At 42.5% G+C, this 19650-nt stretch overlaps 1 protein-coding gene across 3 annotated transcripts in view; it reads left to right on the top strand.

The window, feature by feature from the left end:
- per2 (period circadian clock 2) overlaps positions 1-19650 on the top strand; it is a 29222-nt gene that overhangs the window by 1164 nt on the left and 8408 nt on the right. For 2 of the 3 annotated variants that reach the window (XM_076021394.1, XM_076021395.1), the window contains exons 2-18: positions 3920-4477; positions 13160-13252; positions 14067-14221; positions 14311-14432; positions 14549-14750; positions 15514-15565; positions 16015-16157; positions 16334-16412; positions 16530-16636; positions 16733-16886; positions 17015-17129; positions 17295-17444; positions 17732-17822; positions 17944-18121; positions 18256-18380; positions 18455-18661; positions 19120-19383. In XM_076021394.1, coding sequence (XP_075877509.1) covers positions 4029-4477; positions 13160-13252; positions 14067-14221; positions 14311-14432; positions 14549-14750; positions 15514-15565; positions 16015-16157; positions 16334-16412; positions 16530-16636; positions 16733-16886; positions 17015-17129; positions 17295-17444; positions 17732-17822; positions 17944-18121; positions 18256-18380; positions 18455-18661; positions 19120-19383 — 2686 coding nt within the window. In that variant the 5' untranslated portion in view covers positions 3920-4028. The remainder of the gene's footprint in view (positions 1-3919; positions 4478-13159; positions 13253-14066; positions 14222-14310; positions 14433-14548; positions 14751-15513; positions 15566-16014; positions 16158-16333; positions 16413-16529; positions 16637-16732; positions 16887-17014; positions 17130-17294; positions 17445-17731; positions 17823-17943; positions 18122-18255; positions 18381-18454; positions 18662-19119; positions 19384-19650) is intronic. The other variant, XM_076021396.1, reaches the window with a different exon arrangement.

The raw sequence follows: 19650 nt of genomic DNA on the forward strand, positions 1-19650 counted from the left end.
TTAAGTAAAGGTTGCATTTTGTTGTCGTTGCTTACCTGCGCAGCAGGTCTTAACGGCATGCTTTACTTATTTACCGATGTGTAACTGCTAAATTGCAACGTTACTCTGGGATCACTTGAAGTTGTTTGGCGTTGTTTGGTGTTTGCGGATTGTTAGTAAGTAAGTAAGTAAGTAAGTAATTTACCCCACGAGTTTATGTAATATGAATTTAAAAAACAAACAAACAAACAAACAAAAACACAATATTAAGTCGTGTTTCCTCGTCACTAGAGGATCAAACAAAACACAGGACTTTATGAAATCATTATGAATTTTTATGAGAGCGCGCCAAGTGCTCCAGCATGTTCAGCGGGACCAGTTGTAGGAGGAGAAAATATGTGACGCACGTCAAGTCAAGCAGATAGGGCTGTTGCTGTCTTGAGGGTGTGGTATAATACAATTATTAACTTCCTCATCCAAAATTGACGAATTGAAGAATTCAGTTTTTCTTTTTAAAAGTTAGGTTTAAGGTTCTCTCATTTTTTTTTAATGAAAGAAACACATTTGGTAAAAACATTCAATTCCATGCTATGTAATTAAAGAAAATCTTTATAGACTCCAGCAGCGCAAAGTTAATCATCCAACAAAACCCCCAGATATTTATCTCCAAAAACAAGCACATTTAGCCCTCTGTTTAAAGTCTTCTGCAACACCACTCAGTCATCATCCTGCTAAACCAAATGCTTCGTTGTAACTTCATCACATTAGGACATTAGGTCTGGGTGGTAGGAATGAATACCTGCCTGGAGTGAATAGATTCTAATGTAATAAGTACCGAATGAACCTTTTCATTATTGGGGGAGTTTATACATATATATGTATATATATATATATATATATATATATATAAATATATATATATATATATATGTATATATGTATATATATATATATATATATATATATATATGTATATATATATATATATATATATATATACATATATATATATACATATATATATATATATATATATACATATATATAAAAGAGAACTTAGATCTACAAAAAGAAACAGAAACTCTTGCAAGTTTTTATTCTGACGGGGCAAACATAGCCTCGACGACTTATGTAAGTTCTCATGCAAATTTGGTGGATGGTAGACTCGACACTGTAATTACCGGAATGAATGCCTCGAACGGGATGAACAGTTTACTGCTCCTAAACCCATGTGGCTGTTTGAAATGTGCCGAGCCTGCACATTAGACAGTGTCCTCAGAGCCATGTCTTAAAAAACACTGCAAGCGTCACGTGACACATGATGAACTTATAACATCAAATTACAGAAATGTACTTTTTCAGAGCTAGAAAGTGTTGAAACAAAGACCCCTACAACTTTCACGCCGGTTTAACCTTTAAGATGTTCTTAGATTTCACTCCACAAACTATTAACGCATGTCACTGAAAGTCCCCTGAGGTCAAATGAGCAACATGTTTTCAACAACTAAACTGAATGTTTCCTCTGGTCGCCTGTAACGATTTTTTGATTGCATTAGAAGAATGTGATGGGCGAGTGGTGAGTAATGAATTGCCTGTAATTGCTTTAGATCTGTCCTTTTCCCCTTTAAGCCTCCTGTTCCTTGTTGCATTGACACAAACTCTTGCTACTAAATAAAAAAAAAAGGGGGGAACAGCCAAAGATCGAAGGCCAAGTGAAATGTCTCAACAACATAAATTTTGGTGGCAACATTTTTTGTCGACCACTAATATGTTACAAGTGACTTCATTCTTTTACACCCTCTAGCCAAACATCTAGTTCATTAGTTAGATATTGATTGATTAATTAGACATTGAAATATTTGGAAGATTTATTTTTAGTTAATTTTTAAACGTCACAGTCGTCAAAAATGGAGTGATGTAATGCTTCGGAATGTTGAACAAAGGGCACAGATGCAAAACTTTTTCCGGAATTTCACTCCGGTTTTGAAGTATTTGTGCAGAAAAATGATCAGCTCAGTAAAGAGCTCTGCTTTATATGAAAGGTCATTCCTCCCGTCAGAATTGTCTCATTCTTTTGGATCCTGACCCAGTTTACACAGGCTCAAGGATGTTAGAAAAAATAAAGAGCTTGCTAGCGGTGCAATGATAAGCATGCAGCCCAGCGATAGTGAACCCGCTTGTATCTCAAAGCGTCACAGATTGAGAAATAAACAGTCAGATTCTCGTTTTTCATTGCTTTCCATTAATGTTGTTTGCGGCCACGTTCCTCACTGAAAACACCTGCTGAACTGACAACTGAGATTACCTAATAATTCAGTATTTTGAAACCTCTGTTCTCCACGCCAAGACGTGCAAGTGTGTGTCTGATGAAGCCGCATCATCTTCATTGCCGCGACACACTGTGCAAAACACAAGTCAAACCCACAACGCACGATTAGTGGGGGGGGCTTCAGCGAGAGCTTCGCACCAGGCTCTGTGTGAAAAACGAACGCGCCTGTTTGGGCTTGACGTCGACATATTCACACTGAACGCACACACGCACAACACCGGCACACAACCTGAAGGAGGGCACTTAGCCATGTGTCGTCAGTCGAGGACAGAAAATAGGATACTTTCCATTGTAGGTCACAGAGTAAGGCTCGTCGTGGCTTAGTTGGATTTTCCTTGGCAATCCGCCATACTGGCTGTTTTCCATGGCGCCTTTCATCGGAGCTTCACATGCTGCCCAGAAACAGGATTGTGTGGTAGATAACACTTGTCTCTTTTTCGGCTTCGAGTCAGCCTGGAACTGTGTATGTAGTTCAAAGGTAAATGTAGGAAGTCTTTGACTGCACCGTCGAGATTTCTGAGCTGGAGAACAAAGTCGCTTCAGAGGCAGCCTCACAAAGGGTTTGCTTTGCTAACTCGGCATTATTAAAAGCTAAAGTAGCAGCTGCCACTTCTCATTTTAATTAGGTAACCTATTTTCACGCATAATGCAAATGTCAAACCAGTCTAAAGCGACCCTTTAGCCTGCTTTAAGACTAAAGACCTGAACCCTTGGTGTTTCGTATCTGCATTTATTTGTAAGACCTTTTGTATGACTCACTTATATCTGTCATATAGTTTTAGCATGTGGCATCATTATCTGACACAGCTGTTGCTGTTGCCCTTTCTGTGCATCACACACCCACCTGCAGCTCCAGTAAATAAGGCCTCCTTGGCTGCTGGCCCATAGCGGCGTTCAGGGTGGCAGAGCCTTTGAAAGCGTCGGAGGGTTCAGACTGGGGCTGACCTGCTGCTTCCAAAGGCCACGCTGTCTGCGCCGCGCTAGCATTTTGACAGAACATCAGAGAAACTCCTGCGGCTCTCTCCTGAGGTCAAAGATCAAAACTGCTCTCCAACATGAGAGGAGACCTAAAGGATCCTTTTTGAAGGAGGCCTGATTTGTGTCTGTGAATGTGTGTGGTGTACAGACTTGGACGGGCTTGTGTATGTGGATTTATCCTCTTTTGAAATGTCACACCAGTGTTTGAGGAATCCAGTCAAAACGTATCTGTATTGCTTCTAACAGAGGAAATGACATTCCTGCTATTGATACAGCGCCCCCAGCTGGCTTGGTATTGGACAGTATGACTTTAGTAGAGAGAACTCACTTGCCTGGCACCCCCGCCAGGATGAACAAACATACAGAGCTAGTCTAGTTAGAAGGCATGGCCAACGATTATAACGGCGACGGCTGAGATCAAATACTGTATTCTCTTTAGCTGGGCTTAGCTGTGAGGCATCAGAGTGGGTCTGTTACTTCTATACCAGACCAACCGGGCATGTTGTGTGAATCACATTTCCTTCCATATTCCACATTCCATGATTCCTTTATAACACAGTAATGTAATAATTGTGTTATGAGATACATTTTAACGGCTCAGCACTACTAACATGGCCCCTCTTCTTTCAACAGATCAGTGTGCAGCTTTTATTCACCTGACCTCCCTCTTGTCAAAATGGGGTAACTCACCTCTCGGCCACTCAACAAACCTGAAAGACGCCCCGAGCAGCACTCTCTCCTCATGTCAGAAGATTTAGACTCCAAGCCGTATTGCTACCCGGTGCTGGAGGATGGAGAGGGAACCTCAGGGTGCAGAGCATCCACCTCATGCAGCTCCATGCCCAGGGGAGCGTCCAGCTGCAGCTCCATGGCACAACTGCACCGCATGGGGGGCTACAGCCAGTGCGGGGCCGAGCTAGGCCTCCCATCGGAGGGCAGCGACAGCAGCGGCCAGGACCCATCGGCCTCGCCGCACAGCCACCGCAAAAGCAGCAGGTCTCGCTCGCTCACCGAGGAGGACGTGGAGATGAAGAGCAGCGGGTCCAGCGGCAGCGGGACGGAGTCACACAGCAATGAAAGTCACGGCAATGACAGCCATGGCAACGACAGCAATGGACACGAGTCGGTGGGGAGTTCCAACGGCAACAGCAAAGACTCGGCCCTGCTGGAATCCTCTGAAAGCAACAAGAGGTCAGTGGTCCGTTAGTTGTATGCGGCATGCTTAGTGCCAGGTGCACTAATTGCACACTGCCATTTTGCTCTTGGCAGAAAGTGGTCAAGTTGTTATGTTGTTGTTTTTTGAACCGCCGCTTTTTGACTGGCTGCAGTTTTAGTTCCAACCAGATGGTAAAGACAGCATACGCACTACTTGTATCACACAAAGAGTAAACACACGCACACACACACACACAGCACACAAATTCATGCCTGGTTAAGTTATGCTGTCACGCTGATGCTACGTTAGTGAGCTAGCACACTAACAGCATTATGCCTCAACTACTCCCTGCTCCCGACATAGGGAGTTCTATGCAGCCAACTATGTAGTTCACTCATTAGCCAAATTTAAAAAAAACTTTCAGACCCTTCAAACTCTTTTTAATTTTCTAGCATTCATAAATTTTGAAACATTAACAGTCCCATTTAAAAAAATAAAAATAAAAATCTCCTATAGAAAGATTTAATATTTATCATGTTTCAGGTAGGAGGTTTCCTGTAAGCTGCTTGACAGGTGTTTCGTTTTTATTGCGGTCTGCGGAAAAGTGCTTTATGGGCGTTATGTGATTTATGGCTGCACTACCTCGATTGACCACTGGAAAACAAAATGCACTGCCCTGCCGTATTGTCAGTCTGGTATCCAGTTCTTGTAATACATCCATGGTTGTACGCTACTTTTAGCTATGCATTGTGGGTTACAATGTGCAGACTATGTAGTGAATGCCAGTGTTCATTCAGGATTCAGACAACAGTACAAAATGCTGTAGCCCCTATACCAGTGACGGACCGTGACACAACTATCTGCGGACCCTAGGCAAATTGTCGAATTTTTTTTAACAAATAAATATATTATTTGTGTTACATGCGAAGCATTTGCACAAGTAACAATTATCAGCTGAATGTGTCACTGTGTGTGTTTCGATTTTGTCAGCACGTGTATTATGGGCTGTCAACTCCATGTCAACAATGCTCTGATAGGCTGTTGCTTTTTGGGGTCACAGCTGCAACGAAAAGCTGAGATTTTTTTACTTCCGGTTTTGAGTGGATTATATCGTTACTTTGCTTGGCTAGCAGTTGAATTGACGTAAATCAACATGGCATTTTCAAAGTTTCCCAGTAAAAGAAAGGTGGACAATGAAAACCGACAGTTTAAAGAGGAATGGACGGAGCGCTATGCATTCATACTTCGTCGAATAAGCGTAAGACCAATGTGCCTTATCTGTCAGGAGACTGTGGCTCTGGTGAAAAGCGCAAACTTGAAATGTCATTATGAAGCAAAACATCGGTATTTTGAACATTCCTATCCTCAAAATTCAGACCTACGAAAAACAAAAATCAATGAGCTGAAATCGTCCTTGTGCCAAGGTTCAAAGTCTTGGCAACAGACACAAGATGCCATTTCTCTCATTAAGCAGCAGTGTTTGGCACAATGTACAATAGTTCTTCACTGTACTTTGATTCTGAGATATATTTGTTTCCTAAGGATTCCTGATATACTTGATTCACCTTTAGTAATTGTGTTTTGTTTTATTTGAGTAGATATTTGAATTTATGTTAAAATGAAAAGGCTGTTGTTTTAGTTGAGTATTTAATTGAGTTGTTGTTAAGATTGAAAGGGTGTTGTTTTATTTGAGATCTGCCAAAGTTCAGTCTTGGCAACAGACCAAAGGCACCATATCTTATTTCATTTTATCAGTCAGTGTTTGACACAATGTGCAATAGGTCATTTTGGAAAGGTTATTTGTATTATTATTATTATTATTATTATTATTATTATTATTATTATTATTATTATTGTTACACACTGGAGATTGATTCCTGACTTGTGACTAGAGTAAATGGACCTTTGACTCATAGAAAATTTCAATGTGGACCTTTAAAGTTTGTATTTGTGTACCCCTGCCCTATACAGTGACTGTATAGCGAGTGTGGGGCGATTTTGGACACAACCATAGAGTATTTAGTAATAAGTCTCTAATGTGTGCCACATTATTTCTTTGTTGTTGTGTGTTTTTAGCTGTCCTCCAGATTGAACGGAAGCATGTAAATATGGTATAAGAGTGAGGCACACAGTCACAAAGCACCAATGGCCATGTACATTTTTTACAATATTGAAAAGAGTATCGTCAGTGCCATCACATATCCATTTGAAGTAATAATCATGACAAATAGGTCGAGCCGATGGGCTAAAACGCATCTGTTTGGTCCCTCATGACGTCCACTAGTGCTGTGCCAAGGTCTGCTCTGAAATTATGCATCGCTCCTCTGCTACAGTGAAAAGACTGACGTATTTTAGACACAAACAATATAGAAAGTTGTTCACTTTGCCTTTGACACCCACAGTCTGGTCATGATACACTCAACCATCTGCGTCAGATGTTTTGACAGCGTCGTCGAGAGGCTGTGGATGAGCGAGCCGAGGCTGCGCCGACGGCCAGTTGGAAGGCAAAGCGGTTCCGCTCCAGCCTGTCTCTCTGACCATGAGAAAAACATAGAGGGAGATAGATTTGAATAATGGTTTTTAGATAAGTTCCGTTTTTGTGTTTTTGCCCACTGCCTGAGTAGGGCACGTCATTTAAGTTTTAAAAAAAATTAAATAAATAAAAAAAGAACCCCTAGAAACCGGAAGACCTTTGTTCATAACTTTTCATCGTAATGCCTGTTTAGCAGTCACTACCTCTGAAACTGAAAAAATATGAAAACCTTAAACATTTTCCTGTTTTCATTTTATTTTCTGATAACACGTAAACAAAGTGAAGAAACATGTAAAAAGACTTTGGTGGATGTTGATTAGAGCCTGTCGGTTATCACAGTCAACCCTCCAGAGTCCAAGAACTCAAAATTAAATTTTGGAATGAAAGTCAAAATGAATTTTTATGTCAACCAACTTTTAACTAAATTCTTTTTTTCATTTTTATTTTTCTATTTAGAATGAAATTGGTGGTGGTTGGGGGGGGTTAGAATGTTGCATACATATGTGTGTTTACAAGTGTTTATTTCGGGTCCTAGCTGTGTGTATCATGTGGTCTGCTCCAAGTCACTGCGGCAGGAAACATGACGAAATGTTCCCTGGCTGGAAGTCGCCACGCCGTCAACAACAGCAGGCTGAAGCTCGTCAGATTTTGCGTGCTTGTGGGGAAAAATGCTGTTGCTCCCGGTAGAGCCACTGGATTGATGTCATGCTTTAGGAAGCCTTTTTTTAAATGCCGGATGGATTGGATCACACTCTGCCACTCCTGCTTTCTTGCCATAGCAACGCAGCGTTTGTGTGTGTTTACCGAAGGGCGGGGCCATCGAACTTCCACATTGTCTGGCTCTCATTTTCCTCCCTGCCTTTCCCACTGTATTGTTTTTTATGAGCACTCCCTGATCTTGCTCGACGGCAACTTTGAGCAAACACCCACGTCTTTTGGATGATCACGGAAAACTTTAAACATAGTCTAAAGTCGTCTAAAGTGCTTTTGTTAGCATCCTTCCTTTAAGCTTCTGAGCTTTGGCTCTCAAGTCCTTCGACTCGGGCGAGCCCATCAATCTCTCTTATCTCTGGTATCTCTGGTCTTATTCTTTCCCTTGCTCTCCTTTTTTCGTCTCTTCCTCATGCCACCCACAGCTCAAATGATTTTACACTTTTTTTTTTCTTACCCCACTTTGGGTTTGTCACAAAAGGGAATCGTGCTGATACCTAATAAGCAAACCTGCCACTGCTTGAAGGTTCGCCGTGTCTCCTTTAACTTTCTCACTAAAAATAGAAGGAGGTCAAGCGGATGTTACGATTCCACATGCTGTCCAACACTCAGACTTTCACTAAATCACTCAGTCTGCAACATCAACCCACACATGACAACAACCTGCATGCGGCCTGTTGTCATGACAGCAAGTGGGAAGACACAGCTAACAGCAACAAATCAACCATATCCACAAAATAAACATAACACAAAAAGTAAGGAAATTTGTGTTGGGAAGATTATTTCTTTGTTGTAACAATGCTTCTTGAAAATAAATCTTATATCGTTGGAAAGCCTGTTTATTCCCCTTTTAAGGAACATGCAATTTGTGGGGTGAGCAGCAGAGCTAAGTATCTGGTTTGCGCCTATGAAAAATGTGACAAATCTTCTCAGTCGAGCCAAACACCTTATTCTGCCATTGACTCTTGTTTGGTGGATTGGATGATTGAAATTTGAAGAAACAAAACATATTGGCAATGTAACAATTAATTATTTTAACAAACAGGAGCCTCAGTAGCATGTGGAAGAACCATACATAGCCACAACATTCTGGCATCTCCTCCTCATGCTGGTCACCAGGTCACTTCAGGTCACTTCAACCAGCATTTGTCGCAACTCAGCCAATGTGGTTGTGTCGGTGACTCTAGCATGAACAGCACGCCCAAGCTGATCCCACAAGTGTTCAATGGGGTTGAGGTCAGGACTGCTGGCAGGCCATTCCATCCTCACCTCGCTCTGTTGGGGTTAGCATTGTCATCTTGGAGGATGGAGTTTGTTCCCAGACTGTGGAGATATGGGATTGCCACTGGTTTCAGAGTTTCATCTCGACAACTCTCTGCATTGAGATGCCCTCCAACGATGACAAGCCTTGTTTTTCCAGTGAGGGAGATGCCCTCCGCCCCACACCATCACACTGCCTCCACCAAGAGATGTTACTCTGTCGGTGCAGGAATCAGCATAGCGTCCTCTACATCTTCTCCACACTTTGACCCTATGATCCAACTGCTGTAGGCAGAATCTGTACTCATCACTGGACATAACGTTCCTCCACATGTTCAGGTTCCAGTGCAGGTGTTGTAGCTCGAAAGCTCAAAAAAAGAGTCAATAGCAACAGCAGAATAAGCTGTTTGACTCGGCAGAGAAGATTTGTCACATTTTTTGTGGCCGCAACTCAGATACTTAGCTTTGCTGCTCACCCCTCAAATGCATGTTCCTTACAAGTGAGGCACCATTTAAAAGGGGAATAAACAGGCTTTCCAACGATATAAGATTTATTTCCAAGAAGCATTGTTACAACAAAGAAATAATCTACCAAACACAAATTTCCTTACTTTTTGTGTTATGTTTATATGCAAGAAGTTATATTATTGATGAATGAACCCTCTTTTTATCTCCTTTACCTGCAACACGTTTTACTTCACGTCTGTGTCTCATAACAACTACCAACATTTAATGAATTGTTTGTCACACTCCAGCTTAGTTGGAACGCGCTGCTGTTGCGATTTTATTTCATTTTTTTATTTAGGTCACATCACCACTGGATTCTGAGCCTACTTTATGAAACCTGCAGTTGTGATTTTTTTTTTTAACACTTCAGTTTGTTAGTAAAGAGTTGAGGGGAAAGCTTACATAAAGAAAAGGAAAACTTTTAACAACTCGTTCCCCGACCCCAATAAAGCAAGAATCCATTTCATGGATGTGAGAAAATATGAGCAATAGATACAGTTGTGTACTGCATGAGATGAGAATATTTTCTTTAGTAAAGAATAAAAATGGAAGAATATGCTTCCTCAAAGCGAGCATCAGATTGGGAAGGGGGGGGGGGGTTGAAGTGACACTGAACATGCTCCCAAAAAGAGAAAATATCCAATGAACGGCAGTTGTGTGGAGGAAAACATTTGTTGAAGTCAGCGGTCACACATGGCAGACCAGCTTCTTCTTCTGCAGCATTCCCTCACAGAGGATGTGCTCCACAGAAGCAAAACACCAGACACATTGCAGGGAAATTATGGTGAAAATAAAACCATATGAAGCAAGTGATGAGAAAATTGTCGATGATGACAAGTTGCAGGACTCAGCTATTGTTAGCTGGACACTGACATGACTTTGAATTGGACATCCTGCTGTCAGGACCACACCTGCGACTACTAATTCTTCCTCCCAGTCTCAACACAGTTAGCCGGTCCAACCTGAGAACCTGAAGTCTAAATCTGCACTCTTACAAACTTGCTCACTGTGTTTCGGTAGAATTAGATCCATGGCTAAATCTGGTAAGCATATTTTTGCCTGCTGCATCGTGTAAGCCTGCTCGTTTATAGCAGGGTTGGATTTGTAGGCCAGTACAGTAGGCCACATACAGACACACACATGGCGCAGCATGCACAACAGTTGACCAGAATACAAATCTCATCAATCTTCCTGACAGACAAAAACACATAATCCTGAGGAAATCTTCTCATCTTATGCACAGTGTTATTCACTCCCTGTCATTTAATTAAATTGTCTGGTCAGGTAATTTGCAGCCGTCATGCAAAAACCGCCTCTTTGCCTCTTGATTCGCTGCAGGATTCGTGACTCTTGTGCGTACTTGGACATCCGCGTGCACGTTAGCAGATCCCATAAGATATCACCCAGCACACTGTCTCTCTCTCTCTGGTTAAACCTTGTGCTGTCCTTCACCTCCAGCAGAAATAAAAAAAAAACTCCTTCTACTTGCATTTAGAAAGTGTTTCCATGACTCGCCACCGGACCAATTAACCCACTGAGTAATAATACACAAGCCGACTGTCCAGTCCAAAAACAGCTGTTGCATCCACTCAAGGCTATGTTCAGACGGAGTCGTGCAAGAAGAGGCTATTTGTGTGCAAGGTGTCTATTCTTAGCCAGGTAAGCAGGTTATGTATAGTCACTTGAGGTGCTAGTAGAATAGAATAGAATGCCTTTATTCATCATGCAGTGGGGGAATTTGCATAATCATAGCAACAGTATAGTGCAAAGAGAAGGAAAATTATATTAATTAAAAATAAATAAAGAAATAAAAGAATATATTTAAAGAGTAAGAAAGGACAAACAAGATAGTTATCTACATAATATTGGCATACAGGTAAGTGTTTTATTGCACCTGTATGAAATGTAACTGGTTGAGAAGATGATTTTATTGAGTGAAGTTGTACAGCCTGTTGGCTGCAGGAAAGGAAAGACCTGCGGTAGCTCCTTCTTACACTGAGGGTGCAGCAGTCTTGCGCTGAAGGAGCTGCCCAGGGTCTCCACAGTGTGGTGCAGGGGGAGGAAGGTGTTGTCCATGATGGATGTCAGCTTGGCCAACATGCCTCTGTCTGCAACCTCCTGAATGGAGTCCAGTGGACGGTCCAGGACACAGGTGACTCTCCCCACCAGTTGTCCCGGCTCCTCCCCTCCCTGTGCGGAACTCCGCTTCCTCAGAACATGATGGCATAACACACAGCAGATTGTAAAAAAGTGCAGAGTGGGGCGCTGTTGACCCCGAGGGACCTCAGTGTCCTCAGCAGGTTTAGGCGACTCTGGTCCTTCTGATTAATAACAATAATGTAGTAATAATAATTAGAATTGATAGCCCCAAGGTTAGTTTAGAAACTGGCGCTGATGCAGATACTCGCATCACAGTGTCTGTTTGAGTTAATCATTGGTGTAACCCTTCCAAAACTGATTCCCAGGCATTCATTTGTTCTTGGCATCAAAGTGATCACAGGGTCATTTTTTTTCAAATCAATCAGCTAAATGAAAACCGCGCCTTGACAGGATTTCTGCCTCACAGTTGAAATGTGTCAGATCTTAAAAAAACAGAAGAAAAACACATCATAAAATCCCCTCGTCATTAGACAGTTTCTGTCATTATTTGACCTGAAACAGTTGCTCTAATCAACTGCTGGCATGGGGACAGACTCAGACTGGCCTCTGAGTAATGGACACACAGTGATTTTTACCCTAACCATGGCACCATGGCAACTCAAGTGTCTCAGTTGGAGAGGAAGCTTTGTGCTTAAAATAACTCTTACTGCCCGGATTTTATGCAAAAGAAATTGCCCGGCTTTTATGCCAAAAAATGCGTGCAAATAGCACCAAAAACAGTGCGTCCTATCCACAGAGCGGACGTAAAGGTGAAAAGCGGCGCAAAATGTGCTGACACGCAGGTAGTGGCAGGGCTGTGCCGGACTCATTTGAATGTATTTAAACTAGTAATTTTCCACAAAATGACACCCCCTTCTATGCAAATATGCCTCATTGGAACTAGCGCCGGATCCACAAAGAATTTGCACTCACGTCCACAAGTAATTTGACAGACGTAAACAACACCAGCCAAAACCAGGCGCAGTTTCAGTCTGCCAAAGTGTTTCCAGCTCTGATGAATGAGGTGTGTGTATGTAGAAAAATATCACACACACACACACACACACCTTATTCTATATAAAATATATATATATATATTTATTTATTTATTTATTTATTAAGAACACAAAACATTGATAAGTTACAAGTTCGCTTACACTTAAACCTGCACTTACTCGATCAGATCAGCCACTGTACAAATCGCACTCAGGTGGCTGTAACTGTAAAATATGTAAAACAATTTTTTTTAAATTATATAAATATATACTGACGCGTCTTGACTGCCTTCCTATCAATGCCCGGGGAGCACAGGAGCGCCTGAGTTTCTTTTTGAAATCAGACTAATTACATTTTTTCAAAGATTCTGGTTTGTTCTTGCCGTACAATCAACCACACTCGGATTCATTGTATCATTCCTGACGTGTGTTCAGTTTTGTATGTGTTCCACTTTTGTCTCTATGTCTCTGTGCAATAGCCTGTCAGTGTGGTGGCTCTGAAACACACATCTGTTGTTAACTTTTGCTCTTAAAATTGATCAAATGTCTGTTAATATATTTCTGTCTTTCAGCTCAAACTCCCACAGTTCGTCTCCTCCCAGCAGCTCCAACGCCTTCAGCCTGCTGAGTTCCGAGCAGGACAACCCGTCGACCAGCGGTTGCAGGTTGGTACACTGTGACACACTGAGACAAAGCAGAAACCTTACGCTTGTTCATGAATTAACTTTGGCTTCCGTGAAGACTTTTTGACTTTGCACAACAAGCTCCTTTCTTCTTCAAAAATGTGCAAGATTTGTGTACATCAGTCATCAGCAGCTTCAGATATTATATCACTTATTTTCTGTTTCTGCAGTTTTCTGAATTAATCATTTAATAGGAGTGGTGATGAGGTTTTGCTAAATATATTTTATTAAGTGAAATAACCAAATCATACTCTCATGTTCTCCACGCAGAAGTGTATTCTCCATCACCTATGTGTTCCAGATACATGTCGCCCCCTACGGGGGAGAGGCCCGCCTCTAATAGTGACCGACTTTTTATGTAATTGACAGTTACGAGGGGCACCTGGCGCATGGGTTACACGTCATGTTACTACTGTGCTCTCCAAATCTCAGCACCTCCATTCCAATCAGATTACTTGGCAACTACTAGCTGCTGTGTAACATGATGCACCAGGGGAGATAATGGTGTTGCTCCACATTCACACTGTATGAAACTAGAAGTCGGTGTCTTTGTGGCTGACATTACATCCCTGCTGCTACCACGCAGCTCTCTTGGTGAATGGTAGCTAATCTGGTCTTTGATTTGGTTGTGTCCTGTATATGCTGTAAATATTGAACTAGCAAAATGAGAGGAAATTCAAGACCCTCTTAAATTTACAACAATGTTGTGTTCTGTGTGTTCTTCATTTTTGCCTTAAATAATGGTTGTGCAATATCTGACTTGCTGCTGTGCATGTTTGCGGTTGTGCCACTGTAGCAGTCAAGAGTCTGCCAAAGCCAAGACGCAGAAGGAGGTAATTAAAACCCTGAAAGAGCTCAAGCGTCACCTGCCCCCTGAGAAGAGGCACAATAACAAGTCTACCACATTGAACACCCTGAAGTACGCTCTGCGCTGCGTCAAACAAGTGGAAGGTAAAGAGGTTCACTTTTAATAATAATAACTTTTCTTTTCCTCTGCCTCTTGTGCTTCCTTGTAGTCTTACTATTATTGTGTCTTGCAGCCAATGAGGAATATTACCAGCTACTGATGATCAATGACAGCCAGCCTTCTGGCCTGGATGTTTCCTCTTATACCATTGAAGAGATAGACAGCATCACCTCCGAATACACCCTCAAAAACAATGTGAGGCTTTAAATAATTTTACTCGGGGAGAAAAAACCCACAACTCTTCCTCATTCACTTCCTCAGTGTGTCGGTGTCAGCGTATAGCTAATTTTTTTTAAAAAACTTATTTCCAGGACATCTTTGCAGTAGCAGTGTCTCTCAACACGGGCAGGATTGTCTACATTTCCGACCAGGCCGCCTGCATCCTGAACTGCAAACGGGACGTCTTCAAGAACACCAAGTTCGTGGAGTTCCTGACACCGCAGGACGTCAGCGTCTTCTACAGCTTCACCACGCCGTACCGCCTGCCGTCCTGGAGCATGTGCACCGGAGCAGGTACACGCCTGTGTGGACTCACACACCACACACATCTGTTGATTCTGATAGTTTCTCTGTTCTTCCGGGCGTTTCTGTGATTTCGGTCCATTTCAGGAAGCTGGTGTCTCAACACAATATATATGAACATTCAAGTGTTTGATGAATGCAATGGGACTATTACCATGTAATGGCTATTATGAATGAAGTAGTCTTTGCAGTTAAGTGCATGCTTCTAAAAATAAAAATGCCCAATGGAGAAACAGAGTACGAACAAGATCCCTGTGTAGAGTCTATCTGCTGCCACAATGGGGTGGTGAGTTCAAGTTGTCCTGGCAGCGGTCATTCATAAAATTGCTGCTCTTAACCCATTGAGCTCTACAAGAAACAGGAAGCTCTGCCAAACGACAACCATAAAGAAGCCAAAATGCATCCATCTCCAACATGTCCCTGTGGAAAATGAGCCCTCGCGTCTCACAAAGACTACCTATATAAATGGAGGTTAAATAAAAGTAAATTTTCATTTTTTTCCTCCAGCCAGTTCAGAGAGCATGTTTCCTCCGCTGAGTCCTAGCAGCATTTGCCGTCTTTTGTCGCCGTCGTTCATTCTTTAAAATGAAGTTATCAGCTGCATCAGATTGCTCCCATATTTTGGGCAAGGAATTGAGTTGCTATCGAACCTTGTTAAAATTCAGGGATGATGTTTATTTGGTGGTGTTCGCCATTCGGAGGGATCCGGTTGCTGTTGAATTAGAAGGTTGATTTATTTATTTTGCCATTTCAGAGTCATCGCCGTCAGACTGCATGCAGGAGAAGTCCTTCTTCTGCCGCATCAGGTGGGTGTTGGGTCAGACGTGGCGTCCGGCCATCTGCTGCTCGTACCATGTTTCTGCCTTTTATTCATTTCTCCTTCCCACTCTAGATGTTTTTCAATGAGTTTGTGACATCACACGCTTGTCAACCATAATCAGATGCTTTTTCCAGGTCAACATGATATGTTTAGGCAGATGCATACACACTCATGCACACACTCACACTCAAACACCTCACGTCACTGTTATTAAAGCAGTGAAGTTTTTAAAACACAATTAAAACTTTAATATGAGAGCCACATTTTCTTGGGTGCTTTGCGGAAAGGTCTCTAGCCCAGCAACAGATTGGTTCCTCTGTTGTTTCTTGTGGCTCAATCGGGCCCTCTTGTGTCCGTCAGTTGGAATTTCTACATCCGCAGATCAGATTGTTTCTGCTTGTTAAGACTCTCTCTTTGATCTGGTTTTATTTCCAGCGGGGGTAAGGCGTGCGAGGGCGATCTGCAGTACTATCCTTTTCGCATGACACCGTACCTGATGAAGGTCCAAGACACTGTACATGCTGAAGACCAGTTCTGCTGTCTCCTGCTGGCCGAACGGGTTCACTCTGGTTACGAAGGTGAGAACCTGCAAGGCATTCCGGATATACTGAAAAACCCTCTTATATTGTTTCAGAAAAGTTTACACTTTGTCTTTCTTTGAGGAGCAGAAGAAGCACTGAGAATGTTTCTGTATGATTCTTATGGGTACATTTAAGGATTCAGGCCTCACTTGAATTCTTCCTTTTTCTTCAAGCTCCCAGAATTCCAACAGACAAACGTGTCTTCACCACCACACACACTCCAAGCTGTGTATTTCAGGATGTTGACGAGAGGTATGTGTGGCTGCATGTTTGTTTTTTCTTCTAATGTTTATGTTTTTCAATATTCTGATATCATGAACCAACTACTGGATTTTGCATTTTACATGTTTTTATTTTTGCGTCGCTTAGAGCGCTTCCTCTGCTCGGGTACCTTCCCCAGGATCTTATTGGAACACCGGTCCTCCTTCACCTGCACCCAAATGACCGTCCAATTATGTTGGGAATTCACAGAAAAAGTGAGTCCACAGCATTAAATCAACTAAAAGAATGTGCGCCGTATCAGAAAACCTCCCCATCATACACCGGCTACATTGTTCCATGTTTCTTTACAGTTCTTCAGTATGCAGGGCAACCATTCGACCACTCATCAGTCCGATTCCGTGCACGAAACGGAGAATACATCATCCTTGACACCAGCTGGTCCAGTTTTGTCAATCCCTGGAGCCGCAAGGTCTCTTTCGTGATCGGGAGACACAAAGTGCGCATGTGAGTTTTACTGTCTTATGATATGTGAGGTGTCGTAGCTCTCTCTCACCTGGGAGCTTTCTTAGAGTGGATGAATTTACAAAGCATTCATGAGGTGGTAGCTGAGCTGCTGGTCTGCTGTTGATCAGGGCCCCAGTAAATGAGGATGTTTTTGTGGCTCCGCCATCCAACGTTGCCGAGATGAAGACCATGGACTCTGACATCCAGGAGCTGACTGAGCAGATCCATCGACTGCTGCTGCAGGTGAGAGAATGAATTCAAATTTGAATTAATAATAAAGCAAAGGGGACAACAAGAGAGGAAAATTAAAATTGTTAGGGCTTCAGAAAAGAATTACAAATAAAAGAAAAATGGATCAATAAACAGCTACTTGTTTTGTTTTCAATCTACTTTTCTTTGTTTGTTCAGCCTGTGCACAACAGCGGATCCAGCAGCTACAGCAGCATGAACAGAAACGGCCATCTGGTTAGCACAACCTCTTCTAGCGAGAGTCTGGAAAACTGCAAAGAGAGCAAGATGCTAGAAGTTGAGGAGGAAATCAGTGGCAAAGCCAGACCTGTGAGTGAACCAACGTAGTCACAGTTCAGAACAATGTTTTTCAGCCTCCCTGTCACCACCTGCTCATACTAGTCTTGAAAAAACAGTAACACATTTCACAAAAATATATAATTCTAGAATGCATATACTAAATACATCCAGAATCTAGTTGATGCATATCTTAAATGTCCACTGTATACTTACATAGATAATGTTATTTATGTTGTGAAAATAAATTTGAATTAAAAATGTCTCAAGTTAAACATGTTTTATTTTAAAATTTTCTTTCATTTCTTTACTTTGAATAGCGAACCTTTCAGGAAATCTGCAAGGGAATACACCTGCAGAGGAACCAAGAGCAGCAGACCACCAAAGCAGACAACAAGAAGAGCAATGGCGGTAAAGCTCAATTGATAGCAACCTAGTAGTGTACTAGTAGTAGTAGTAGGAGGAGGAGTACTGAACTTCAGCCTTGACACTCTAGCGAAGTGGTGTCTGATTCTTGGCTTCCCTCCACTAGAATCTGTTCAGAGGAGCCCTGCAGTGGTGCGGCCCAAAGACACTCTGGCTCTCCTCAACCTAATGGAGACAGGATCGGCCGTGGAGGAGAGCAGGTCCCCTTTTCAGGAGGAGATGGACTTCAACGATCAGACAGTCTACTCGTATCAGCAGATCAGCTGCCTGGACAGCGTTGTGAGGTACGCTCATGTAGGGAAGGAAGCCATTGTGACGAGGTTGTTCCAAGTTCCAAGCGTCCGACTTGGTATAAATAGACAAAAGAGTTATAATAACAGATGAGAGGCTGATGGCTTTCTTGTTATGACGCCTGTAGGTACTTGGAGAGCTGCAGTGTTCCCATCACCATGAAGAGGAAGTGTCAGTCATCATCTAACACCACTTCCTCCAACTCTGACGATGGCGAGCAGAAAGGGCCCAGCAGCATGCAGGTGTCAGAAGGTACGTCCCGTGGCGTTTCAACTCTCCATCTCCAAAAATGTCACAATCTCATGGTCTCTGTTCTTCCTGGACAGAGCCGGTCTTGTCGAAGGATCAGTCCGTTCTCTCTCCTTTGGATGTCCCAGACAAAAAGTCCAGTGATGCAGCCACAGCAGTCGTGGGCACCTCGCTTCCCCTTCCCGTGCCTAACAAACCGGAAAGTGTGGTGTCCATAACCAGCCAGTGTAGCTACAGCAGCACTATAGTGCATGTTGGGGACAAGAAACCTCAGCCAGAGTCAGGTACTAATGCTGTGAAAACGCATTCTCTGCCAAGCTGAAGAAACAGCTGCAGTTGCGGCAGCTGTATCTTTGAGTAATTTGCTAACGTTGCTCTAAAAGTGACATAAAAAAAACAACTCGCTCTTCCACCTTTTTTCTGCAATTTTTCAACAAGTTCCAATTTAAGTATTTCTAATATAGCACATTTAAAACAAAAAGTGCTGAGTATAGAAATCCAATAGCTGTATTAATCAGTGACTGAGTCATTGATTCTATGCTAAATGTACTGTACTGTAATAAAGTATTCTGATTCTAAGTTTATGAGACAACAGTACGAACTAGACTGAACATAATTTAGTTGTGACCTGTGACCTGTGCTTTTTGTTTTTAATTGAAATAGTGAATGTCTTTACCACTGAACTCCACCTCTTACTGAGCCGCCATGTGTTGAAGTGTTTTTGCCGCTGTCATCGACACAGAGATCATAGAGGACATTCCCTGCACCGGAGAGATGGCTGACTCCAGCCAGAACCCCGGCACTGTTTCGTCTGTTGTGTCGCCTCCCAGCCAGGAGAGGGAGTCCTACAAGAAACTGGGCTTGACCAAGCAGGTTTTGGCAGCCCACACACAGAAGGAGGAGCAGGCGTTCCTCTATCGTTTTAAGGAGCTGCGGGGACTGACGGCTCTCAAGGCCAACTGCTCCCAGTACCTTGAGCGCCAGAGAGAGCAGCTCACCACCGACGGTACTTCCAACACAGAGACCGACAGTCCCACCAAGCAGCAATCTGCACATTAACTTCATGACCAACTGTTTGAGCTGCTGTTTATTTGTTATGTGTAACATCGTGCTTTCACACTTGCAGGACGAAAGCGACTTCTGCATCACCCTCAAAACATTTTTCTTGTGTAAATTTGACCTACTGTAGAAAGAAAGTGCCACAAACACAGCAGCTTTCGGTTGAATTTTTCTTGACTTTTTGATTGTCTTGCTTATATTTTCTATTTTGATG

The sequence above is a fragment of the Nelusetta ayraudi genome, unplaced genomic scaffold (genome assembly GCF_046127955.1).
Source record: "Nelusetta ayraudi isolate G7.1 ecotype Tasmania unplaced genomic scaffold, CSIRO-AGI_Nayr_v1 ptg000011l, whole genome shotgun sequence".
Taxonomy (NCBI): Eukaryota; Metazoa; Chordata; class Actinopteri; order Tetraodontiformes; family Monacanthidae; genus Nelusetta; species Nelusetta ayraudi.